Raw genomic sequence first — 12,759 nt, forward strand, 5'->3', positions numbered from 1 at the left:
AAGAAACCGGGTCTGGAGCCTGGCAAGCCCCACGGAGTGACAGCCTCACTGATGGTGAGGACCATGAGTGGCTGCCCAGTGAGGGGATGGGGCTGCACCCAGAGCCTCCAGCTCCCCAGTAAGGAGCCAGCAGGGGGCCGAGGGAGCGCCATGCTCTGGCTCACGGCCTTACCCACTGAGTCACCCTGCACGTCGGGGCCCGGGCTGGGGGGCACAGAAGATTACGTTGACATCCTCGCCCTCGAGGCCCTCAGAGAGCAGCAGTGAGGGCAGACACCTCCCAGTCAGGGACGGCACAAAGCGCTCTCTCCTCCCTGGGAGCTGACGTAGCCGGACGGCCCTCCACTGTCCTCATTTTGCCAAGAGGGGAGACCACGGAGCCTGCAGGGACAGCAGAAGGGTATAAACCATGCCCACATTTAATGGGAAGGTGGTCTCTGCCTCGACACTAATGGCAAAATGGCAAATGAGAGGGAAATGGCCTGACCATGATGACTGCTGTTTAGAAGGAGAAGGCAGGGTTTTGTGGGAGTTTTAGGGATCCAAGGACCAGATTCAGAGGTTTTTATTCAACTCCGTTTTCCATGTCCCAGAGGCTCCCAGCCAAGGATTGAGACAAGGTTTGGAGGTGAACTCTATACCACATAAAGCTTTTCATTAAGCAGAAACCCTATTTCCAAGCATTCTGGCTAGTGGAGTTTTATTTTCTATAAGTTTTATTTTCCTGTAGGGGATTTTGTCTCCAGGCTATGTCATAATGCTTCCAATGCAAACTCAGAATAAATGAACCACTGAGACTACTGTGTCCTATGGCCATCTAAGGAGGAGACAGAGTCTATGGGATGTGTGGGTAATTCCTTAGAACAAGATGCTGGGCTCCCCAGACACTGGTAGGCTTGTGGAGTGGCCTAGAGGCTCACTCTGAACTGAGGGTTGTAGCCCTCTTCCATGACAAGGGACAGAGAAGGTGTTAAGCCCTATTGCAGACATCAGAGCTCACTCTCTGTGTCAGAGATCAAGACGTCACTGTTTTCAACACAACCCGTATGACTGATTGCATTGTTCATCCAGACCTGTGCTGTGCCATTCTCATTCTTTCTCTGAGCTTCCATCTTCTTTTCTCAACTGCCAGGGACTGTTAGCTCCAAAGGCAAAACAAACAAACAAACAAAAAGCCACACATACTCAAAAACAAAAACCCAAGGGGCACCTGGGTGGCTCAGTGGGTTGGACCTCTGCCTTCGGCTGGGGTCATGATCTCAGGGTCCTGGGATTGAGCCCCGCATCAGGCTCTCTGCTCAGCAGGGAGCCTGCTTTCCTCCCCGTCCCCCCCCCCCCGCCTGTCTCTCTGCCGGCTTGCGATCTCAGTCTGTCAAATGAATAAACAAAATCTTTAAAAAAAAAAATCAAAAAAGAAAAACAAAAACCCAAATTACGAATCAATGCACTGAGCCAAAGAAGCTATACAGGTGTGGGAGAGAAGTGACAAGAAGAGATGTTGCCTCTATGTGGCTGGTCAGACAGGGTTCCTATTTCATTGTCAATTCTACCTCTCGGTTTCAATGTAGCAGCTGGTCCACAGTTAACACAGGAAAGGCAGTAGGTAACAGCCCAGAATAGCCTGCCAGCTCCTCCTGCCATTTCTCCCTTCCCTCATTTCCCTGATTCCCACTTCCATCCCGTCCAGCAAGCCCAGTCAGGATGGACTCATGCCAGACTCCAGGTGGCATTGACAACTGTGGGCAAGACACATTCCCTTGTTGGCTCCAATCCACAGAATCCCCAGTGTCCTTCCACCCAAAGAGACAAGATCCCACAGACCCCAGGGGAGGTCTCCCTTACCAACAGCAGTGGTGAGAAAAGAAACCACTTCAGACTCCTTCCCATCATTGTAGAAAGCCAGGTGCCAGATTCCGGAATCCAAATACTGGATGAAGCCAGTCTCATGACTAGATGGGGGGACGACTCCCCGAGATTGGCGCTGGGGTCCCTCCAGGCTACGTGCCTCCTGCGTCAGGAGCCTTCTTCCATCCAGGAGCTCTACAAAGTCAAACTGAAGTACAAAGAGGGCACAATTAGCAGTGTGTCTGCTTCACCACGTGCTAGATTCCTTCTCACACTTCTCCTGGGGAGCACACAAGAAACCCAACCTGGAGCAGGCAAGAAGGCTGAACATGCAGGTTGATCAACCAACTTGGACTCCTTCCCAGACCCTCGTTTTACATGGTAATAGTCTCTAGATTCCCTGTGAGTGCAGCATAATTAGTGAATTATTTTTTAGTCTCATTTTTCTTTAATTTAGTGTATATGTGGGCAGTCTTCATCTGGCTGAGTCTGTACCAAGATGAACATGCTTTTCCAATGGTGGGCACGTCATGATCGGAAACCCGGCCATTTAATGACTGCACCCGAACTCTGCAAGGGATGGTGGGAATCCCAGGGCTCAAGGACCGGGACTGGAACACTGGATGTGCCTTAAATATCAATCAAGTACAAATGAAAATTTGATTTGTATCCATCTTCCTGTTATCAAGGATCCTTTCTAAATGCTCCAGTTTCAGTGATCAGTTTCAGGGGACCTAAACTGGATTAGCTCAAAATTCTATCAATAATTGCATGTTGTGTCAGATACAGTGCTGACTGACCAGAACCTGCTAGCGTGAGACCCAAGAGAACTCACTCACGTGGTATTAACAACAGGCAGGTGGTTAAGTCCTACTGGTCTACCAGCAAGCAAACTGAGCAATTATGTCTCCTACCTATCTATCCATCTATCCACCTATCTATCTTTAAAAAAAAAAAAAAAAAAACAAAAACAAGATATCTATCCACCTACCTAAAAAACCTATTGGTTTTTTAAAAAAACAAGATATCTATTTTATTTCACGTATAAATGTGAAAGTCCAGGACTAGGACTGCTCTTCTACAGAGAAATCAGGGGCCACAGCTTTATTTTCCTGTGAGTCTACCATCAGCAAATACATTTATGTAGCTTTTACCTAGAAATCTTCCATAACGACTGGGGCTACGAAGGCTGCACATGGCCTGGGGGTATCTGATGGATGCCTCTGATTTATGTTACTCCAATCCCAGAGCTGGGAGGACCTTACCTTACCTTACCAGGTCTGTTCTTTACCCATCATGACTTGTAATTGGGAAATCATCCTGGATGAGTCGTCAGGTATTTCTGGTGTGCATGGGTCAGGGTAACTGTGAACCCCCAAAGGACAGAAGGGTTGTAAGAGACTAGGGAAGTAGCATGTCCTCTGAGCCAGATCCTGCACTGGCTGCCTTATAAATGTTCTTCTAGATTCTTCACAACAGCCCTGTAAAGTGGATATTGGTGTTGCCACTGGAGAGATGAGAAACTTGCTGAGTGGATGAGTCCCTGGCTGGAGGCTTCGTAGCTGATAATGAGAGGATTCAAACTCAAGTCTGCCTGCTTTTCTCTTCAGGTTACATTTCTTGGATCGTTTAACATAGGTGACTGGGTAACAGTAGAAATGCTATTGGAGTATTTCCTAAAATTCCCTTTTCTTAAAAAAAACCCCAGGGACAGAGCCCTACTCATCAGAAAGTTAGGGTCTTAGAGAGGGAAATGGAGGAATGGGATATCAGATACACGAAATGCCCCTCAAGCACAAGGCTCTGGGTGTAAGCATTAGGTTTCCTGACTTGAGGTTAAGATGCAGGATAGGAGCCCAAGGTGAGGAGGGGATGTGGCGTTCTGATTACCTGTGTATGTGAAGGAGGAAGGCCTTTTCTGCCATAAATGCCAACCAGAGCTGCCTTTCCCAGAGACACATTGAATTTCAGATGCACAGGGTGGTCTATGAACACCTGAGATCTCCAAAAAGTGCCAGGAGGAATCTTCTGGGAAGCCCGTCTCCCCACGTCGATTTCTCCAGAGTCTATAAAACTGTCCTCTGGAAAGAAACTACTGGGCTTTCCTACCAAGACACAGGGAAGGGAAGACAAAGACAGCACAGTTAGCTACAAGTGACACACGGGGTCACAGCCCCTGAATCACAAGACTGTCTTGTGCCTTCTGTGCTTCTATGATGTTCCACTGCCAGCCCCCACCCCCACTCCTCAAGGAGGAGTAAGAACGTCCAGAACCTTTTTTTTTCCCAGTGATGCTCAAATTGTTCTGCTAAAAATATGCATTCTTCCAAAGCAGTATGGGTCCTCCCCAAGGGCCATCTGTATGCTGCATAATTCCACAGCTTGTTAAGATATATTTTGATCCCCAAAATAATCATTTGCGGTCACAGGAAAATAACTTGTGTGTGTGTGTGTGTGTGTGTGTGTGTGTGTGTGTGGTGGTGTAAAAGCATGCATGCTAAAACAGGAAGGATAGTGCAAGCAAGGTGTTGTTATTAAATTTCCCACTCAGAATGGTTCCCCCAGCAGTGGGAAGCAGTGGGAAGTTGAAGAGGTATTTTACAAGTTTACATGTTTATGTCTAATTGGAAGCCAAATTTTGAAGTTAACATGTAGATGTTGAAGTTGACATGTAGATGGGGATTTATGTCGGGAGCAGGAGGAGAAGGAGTAGAGTTGGGGAAGATGAAAAAGGGAGGGTACTTCTGAAGGGAGGGAGTATTTCTGAAAAATGCTTCTAAGCTTTGGTTGGAGGTCTTCGAATATCATTTTTGTGCTAAAATGGGGGGAGGGAGAAGTTGTAAAGCTTTGGGAATTTCTCAAGTTCAGGCACAAAGCCTATGACATACTTGGAAATTCAACCCGGGTCCCCGATCCTACAGATTGCAGGGGATGGAATCAGATATATGGTCCCTTGCCCATTTCTGTCACCAGTCAGGAGAGTGACAGCTTTCTGGGGGGGCACCTGAAGTACCAGGAAGGAAGGCGGCTTATCAAACTTCCTCTCTTTAGTAATTAAGCATACTCACATGTGAAAACTATAAACCCCACTTCCTGCCAGATATCGGGCTTCTGAGGAGTTGGGAGGGGACAGGAGGTGACAAGGATGTTAGAAGACCACCCTTAGGACATCGACAAGCCAAACTCAAACCAGCAGACTACATCCTATTTGTCATAAGGAATCACCCCCTGGGTATCCTAGTTTCCAGATTTATTGTTTTGTTAGAGATGTTCGAAGGGACGCTTTGGAGAACAAGAATCCATTTGTAAAGAAAACACATTTGTGGGAACTTTTTTTTATAAAAAGCATTTGGGAATAAGAAATTAAAATGTCTTTTTTTCCCCTAGCTTTGTAAGATTCCTTACAAAGCACATTTGATGCTGAAATGGAGCTTGGCAGGGCATTGTTGTAGTCATAAAATATTTTACTGTTTTAAATAATAAAATTCAATTTAAATGTTAAACTTCTCCATATGTTATCATTCCTTTACAAACTCCTAGGCAGAAACATCAGGTTTTTAGCTTCAAACCATTAAATGTTATTTTAATTAAAAATATGCCAACAACAAAAAAAGCTAAAATGCATGCTCTCAATAAAAGCACCACTAGCATTCTGTCATTAGCATGGGAAAGAGCTTGCATTTGATTCCTTTATGGAAGGAATGTGCCCCAGACTTTTACCTTGAAAATGTAGACACACACAAACCACCATACTGTGGTTCAAAGTTCAAAGACAGAAGCCAAATTCACAAGGCATTAGGATGGAAGAGAATTACTTTCACATTCTTATCTGATTTGGGGGCTCCCAAGATACCACAATTCTTTTCTATTCTAGGTAGAAAAGAGCATACTCTATAGCTTCTAATTCTGCTAAGGATGCAGAACTGAGTTTCCTCCTAGAAACTGCATAGAAATAAGCCCGAGACCGCTAATTCCAAGGACTCATTTCCTTTTTGAGTAGGTGGGAGTCAGAGCTGATGGGATTTCAGAATTGTCTGCATTCAAGTAATTCCTGTGTCTGAGAATAAATAATGAACGCTTCCCCCACAGTTTGGCACGCGGTCGAGAGCACCCTGCCTGGCTCATTTTCCCCTCTGGTGAGCATGTTTTTAGGAGACAGTTCTTCCCTCAGCTAAGTTCTGAGCCTCACAAGTCAGAGGCCAGACCTGAGACTCTCTCCAGAGGTCTGCCAGCCCCAGACAGCACAAGTAAGTTGGCTCTTACCCCAGGGGGTGGTAAAAGGGGAATATTCTTTTCTAGCATTCTAGTATTTTACCAATGTGGGACCAAATGGTAGAAAATAATTATCATTGGTGTGTATACACAATCAAATAAAAATCGTAAATTCTGTTCTAGGGCACACCCCTTACCAGGACCTTGACTCTCTTGGCTGAGTCTGTGAGGGCCCCTCGGGCTTCCGTTCAGAAGTGGCCTTCATGCCAGGTCACTCTGTCCAGATTCTTAGGGAAGGAACCTCAGCCCAGCCTAAAGTCAATGTTTTTGAGGGAAAAGAAAATCCCCATCTAGGGATTTAACCTTTATCATTCCTCTTCTCTGGTCCCCAGTGGTCCCCACGCTGGACTACACAGAGGGATGAGACGGGGGCTTTGGAGGGGAAAGAACTGCAGCCCACCGAGCACCTCTGCCTGGTGGGAGACACGAGACAGACTGGTCTAGCGGTTGTTCAGAGTGAAGCCATACTCACCCCTTCCTGCCTTCCTCGTCCCAGATCCTACAACCTAAGACTCTTTGCTCTTAATTCTGAGCACCAAGCAGTGAGCACTAAGATAGAAACCATCCCACTACACAGAAAGACCTACCAATGGTAGAGGAATGAGAGATGGTAGAGGGTGGAGGGAGTTGGGGGGAGAAAAGTCCTGGGTATAAAATTCTTTTTATGCCTACCACATTCTGGAAAATAATAGTGATGACAAGAACAATAGCGATAATAGCAGTAGTAGTAATAGTTATAAACGCAGCAGTAGTAGTAGCTGTCCTTTACCACTCTGGGCCCCTTCATGTACACTGGTTCCGTTAATTCTCACACTAATAAGATGTATGTACTGAGGCTCAGAATGCTTAAGAAGCCATTCAGAGATAAAGCCATGTGGGGTTTCTCTTCATTTATTAGAATATGGCTTCTTAAAGCATTAAATTGATAAATGGTTAATTAAAATTCTTCATAGATACTCTCCATGGTGGTAGAGTGGGCTGACCCTCTTTAAGTGTAAGAGCCCAACTAAACTCACAGCCCCAGCAGGCTAACCACCAAGGCTAGGCCTGGCAGATCCAGTACCCACACTGAGCATCATGGGGTACAAAAGGTTGACAATTTTTATGAGGTAGGAACCCACAAACAGGACCCAGAGTTAAAGGGCAAGAATTGGTATCTCAAGTCATTTCTATGTAGGACACCATGCAATCAGTGGGGGCCCCCAGAGACATAACAAACAATACCAAGAGCTTCACTAAGAATGAGGAACCCCCAAAAGTGTGATCAGGTTTCATAAGGCAAGTCTTACTGGTAACAGTCCTGTTCTTTGTAAAGATATGCAGATTCAGCCTTCCTCTAGCAATGGCCGTACAAATTGGCAATCATGCCTATAAAAGAAATTTCTCAACAAACCACTGGAAATGACTGGGTGGCTCAGCCAAACCAGGAAGACTTGGAAGAAGTGAAACTCCAGGAACTTCTCAGTCATAGTCCTCACTTTCCTGAACTGAGATCCATCTACGCAGGTTTTAAATTCCTAATCAACTAACAGTCTCCCCCTCCCTCCACCTTTCTGGTTCTTTTCAATGCAATAACTTGCACAAAGAATCCTTTAGTTTCCTTAGCAACTGCTGGAAATTTACTTGGTTATCAAAATAAGCTGTTCCATTTTGGAGAGCCTGGCTGAGCCTGCGTGCAGCTATCTGCATGGTTTAAACTGATGGGCAATTTGGATTTCACTGCAGACAGAAGAAAATGCTATCCCTAAGCCCACCAATTCAACCATCAGAAATGCTTGTTTATTCAATGCTTTTCCCCCTCTTTTCCATTAATGCATAACATAAGTTCTTGTGGCTTTACTGCGAAAAGTTGCCACATTTGGTTTCTGTCCCATGGCACCCTGCAATGGTTACAGCCACTTTGCAGATATAGTGTAAATCGCAGTTTGATGTGACTCTCGAAGACAGGATGAACATTTAAAATACTGGGCTTGTCATAAATTTCATTTGTATAATTAAAGAAAAAAATATATATGTTCTTTATATATATAATTACATATATTATATATATATAATTATATATTTATATATATACTTATATATATATATTTATATATATATATCTTTATATATATATCCTTGTATATCTTCTTGAAATATTCAAAAATGCCCCAGGGTCTTTGAGGGGAAAATACTACTTAGTCTGGATTTCTGAGATTCTAATAACTGACATGGAATGGCTTAGGATTTCAGTGAATGAGAAGAAGTCTACTTGTCTAGGTGTTATCATCCTGGTTCTTACAAATGAAGAAATGAAGGCCCAAAGAAGGAGTAATCGGCATCCGTTAACAAAGCCAATAAATGTCAGGGCCAGGATTCAAACCCTCGACAGTCTGGCTCCAAGGCCCATTTATTTTCTTTCCATCAGGTCACATTCCTTCTCCCATCTCTGTAGACCGGCTCTAATCTTAATTCTGGAATCAGCTCTCTTCTCTGATACCCTCAGAAGGGACAGGAAATATGTACTCATATCAGTGTTAAAGACTTTTCCCCTTGAGATATGTCTAAGGAAGTAGATTTTTAACATTACAATTAAAAACATAAACTGTGTAGACACTGGTTTGACCAGGGCAAAAGAAATTAAGAACCATGTGGTCTCACATAAACTGTAGGAAGCTTTGTCCTCTGTTTTTGCAGACTGATATATTTTTTGTCACAGTAATTGCTTTTGATGCTGACCACTTTCCAGCACTGCACTGCATTTTAGGGGGTTTGTAAACAGGATTTCCATTTGCATTAGTAATGACAGATAATCCCTTTAAGCAAAAATACTCCAATTAAAGTAAACCAATAAGCTGGTGCAATTTTATTTTGTCTCTTATCTGCACCTCCTGCTCCTTGGGTAAAACAAAACAAAACCTAAAAAAGCCACAAACTAATTTCATTAGAATGGGAGATTTCAGATAGATCCAACTCCTGCTTAGAGAATGTTTGATAGAGATCACGGAGGAAAGAAGATACATTTTGCTAAATGAGACCTTTTCCCAAAGCCTTGAGGGTTAAACATATCTTAAAACTGCATTTGTACATGCTAATCTAAAGACTGTCCACATTTATGGTATTTACGTATGACATGTGACACTCTAAACTGACAAGGGAATCACAAACCGATAGCCAGGACCATGGACAGGGCTAACCCGGAAAAAGGTTCTGGAGACCCATCTGGCTAGTCTGATAATTCTATTACCAATTTCACATGCAGGACTTGTGAATTAGAACTAGACCTTGGGGGACGCCTGGGTCGCTCAGTTGGTTGAGCGGCTGCCTTCGGCTCAGGTCATGATCCTGGCGACCTGGGATCGAGTTCCGCATAGGGCTCCTTGCTTGGCGGGGAGCCTGCTTCACCCTCTGCCTCTGCCTGCCACTCTGTCCGCCTGTGCTCGCTCCCTCTCTCTCTGACTGATAAATAAATAAAATCTTTAAAAAAAAAAAAGAACTAGACCTTGGACATAATTTAGGCCAATAGCCTCCTTTTAGGGAGAAGAAAAATGAAGCTCAGAAAGTCTTTCAAGGGATTTGCTGAAGGCCAACTCAAGTGGCAGCAGCTGGGCTTGAACTCAGGGTTCTTGACTCCTAACCCAGAGCTCTTCCTGTGGCCCCATCCATGCTCCCTCCATGTTCTATTAAAGGGCAAAGAAAGTATAAATTAATCAGTGTTTCAAGTCTTCAAATATTTGTAAAAGAGAAGACTGGATTTGCCCACAGGAAAAGTAGGCAGGAGTTCTGGTTTGGCTTCATGGAAATGCTCCCACTCTTACTTTCCTTAAGGACCATAGGTCAAGAATTGGTTTTGTTGGAACAATACAGAGAATATTAGCATAGCCCTTGCGCAACATGACATGCAAATTCATGAAGTGTTCCATATTAAAAAAAAAAAAAAAAGAGTTGATTTCAGCCTTCAGGATCATTCGCAGGTTCAAAGTAGCTACTTGAACCAAGCATATGGTACCCTGTTAACCAAATTGACTCCTGGAAGGCAAATCCTTAAAGGGACAGGAAAGCTCAGAAGCTAAGACCCTTAAGTGAACTAAGACGAGATATAAGCAGTCAAGGTTGGAGGCAGATATGACCACTGTGCTGACAGGTTAACACCTGGGAGATAAAACAGGGCACACCAGGTACAGGAGAGGGAGGTCCACACCTGGCCAGAATGACAATGAGACTGGCTTATTAGCTCAGCCATCTTTCCTACTACCATTTCTGTAAGTCTCTGCCACTCTCAGCAGACAATGAAAGAATCTGTGTGAGTGGCATGTTAAACCTTTAAGAAATTCAAAACAGGGGTCTACCAACATCCCATTTAAAGATGTCAAACTCCAAATGTCACCACCACTTCCGTTGTTGATGGAAAAATATTTGTGTCTCATTGTACCATGGGATTTTTCATCTATATCTCTCTCAGAGTCTTGTAACCATTGGGTGAGTCAGGGAGGACAACTTTGGGAGACAGCAAGAGCTCTGGAGTCATCCGCACCTGCGCTCCTATGCCAAGCTCCATTACTTGCTGGCTATGTGGCTCTGGTCAAGTCAGTTAATGTAACACTTAGTTTTTGCATCTAAAGTGGGTGTAAATAATTACACTTACCTCACAGGATCTCTGAGAGGATTAAATGTGAAAAGCTCTTGACAAAAAGCTTTGAACCAAACAAACCATGAAAGCACTAAGGATTAAGGTTACTGCAGATGAGGAAACTGGTGGCCAGAAAAATTAGGTGACTTGCTTAAGGTCACATGGTTGGTAAATGCTAGAATCCCTCAACTGGTGTTTTCATTACACCACAAGGGTCCAAGACCAAGGGTATTTCAATGACAACATATCATTTACCCACCTTACCACACCCCTCTCTGGAGATGCCCATTCACCCCCCAAGAGGTTGCTCCAGAAGAGCTCATCTTGATCCCACACCATCAAAGCCAGCCACCCCAGCAGTGTGAAAGCCCACAATGCTTCCCTCCAGGCATGAGATGGGATACCGCCGAGCACCATGACTGCTGCTCAAGCCCCGCTATGAGCTCACAGTGACAAGGAACTGAGATGAAGACACAGGCAGACTGGCAGCCGGCGTGGAGTGCAGAGAGATGGAGGGAGTGCCAGAGCATGAAGCTGTGAGTCAGGCACGTGACGCATGTAATGAAGACCTCTTCGGTTCAAAGGCAGACACAGAGGACTCACGACACGGACAACACAGCAACCCTACCTTCTGAGGCTCCTTTGCCTTTCCTGTCAGGGATCTCTAACCCAGTGCCCCCTGATGGATACAGGGAGACGTCCGTTGGCACAGGCCAACTGCTGGCTGTGTCCTCCGTGATCTCATACATCTGCCCCTCCATCGGCTGCAGGTGCCAGTTTAGGCCAAACAGGTGCATGGCTGTGGTGAGCAATGAGAAAAGTCATCTTTTTCTGCCGGAGGTGGAAATGGAACTCCCAAGCCACAGGGGAGGGCGGGTGGGGTAGGGAACGTAGGAAATCAGTTCAGCTCAGTTCAACAAGCCCTGAAGAGGGCTCCTGCACGCCAAGCCCTACATGGGGGCCTGGGGCATGGAGATTCTCAGGGCACAAACTGTGCCCTTGAGGGTTCACACTCTGGAGGAACTGGGAGAGGGAGAGGGATGGGGGGAGGTGCAGGAAGTCTTGTCCTGCTTCAAAAGAGAAATAATCTGGGGGAAAGTTTGCAACTTGAATCACAAAGGATTAATTTCATTAATATAAAAACAACTCCTACAAATAATAACCAAAATCCAACAGTTCAGTAAGCATATAATACGAACTATGAACAGAGAGTTTACAGAATAAGAAATACAATTAGCTCTCAAACATATGAAAAGACCCTTGATATCACTCATAATAGGAGAAATGTAAGTTAAACTTTGAAATACTATTTTTCACATATGCTTTGGCAAAGATAAAAAAGGTTAAAATTACACAGCATTGACAGAGAATAGGAAATAAGCACTCTCATTCTTTGCTGACGTGAGCATAAGTTGGTGCAAACCCTATGAAGGACAATTTGAAAAAAGCTATTGAATTTATACAAGCATACCCTTTACCCTGGGACTCAAAAGTTCCCAGGGTTTCTAGAAAATTCTAGAAATTTTTCCTCCAGATACACTCACGTACATACTAAATGATGTACATACAAGGTTATTCACTCTAGAACTGTTTGTGGTAGCAAAATATTGGAAACCAGTCCACCAAAAAGGGGCTAGAGAAGTTACCTTCATGCAATATACTATGCAACCATAAAAAAAGTGTATGTGGAAGCTCTTTGTATTTTTCTGAATAGTGTATCTGAATGCAGAAGAGTGTGTCTGAAATACTATCTTTGGGTTAAAAAAAATCCTATATATGTATAGAATGCTTCTGAAGGAGATGAAAGACATTGGTTACAGAAGGTGCAGCCTATGACAGAAAGAGATGCTAAGGATAGGGGTTAGGGCAGAGATCTGCTTTTCACTCTGTATCTATTGTACTTTTTTATTTTGTAGGATGTACATGTATTTTTGTTTTAAAAACTTTTTCTGGGGCATCTGGGTGGCTCAGTCGGTTAAGTCTCTCTGCCTTCCGCTCAGGTCATGATCCCAGGGTCCTGGGATCAAACCCCA

At 44.3% G+C, this 12,759-nt stretch overlaps 1 protein-coding gene across 3 annotated transcripts in view; it reads right to left on the reverse strand.

The window, feature by feature from the left end:
- Window positions 1-12,759, reverse strand: part of TENM4 (teneurin transmembrane protein 4) — a gene marked incomplete at its 5' end in the record, with an annotated part of 373,412 nt that overhangs the window by 175,981 nt on the left and 184,672 nt on the right. For all 3 annotated transcript variants that reach the window (XM_080816827.1, XM_080816826.1, XM_080816825.1), the window contains 3 exons: window positions 1,843-2,053; window positions 3,736-3,950; window positions 11,355-11,525. In XM_080816827.1, coding sequence (XP_080672953.1) covers window positions 1,843-2,053; window positions 3,736-3,950; window positions 11,355-11,525 — 597 coding nt within the window. The remainder of the gene's footprint in view (window positions 1-1,842; window positions 2,054-3,735; window positions 3,951-11,354; window positions 11,526-12,759) is intronic.

The sequence above is a fragment of the Martes martes genome (genome assembly GCF_963455335.1).
Source record: "Martes martes genome assembly, chromosome: 10".
Taxonomy (NCBI): Eukaryota; Metazoa; Chordata; class Mammalia; order Carnivora; family Mustelidae; genus Martes; species Martes martes.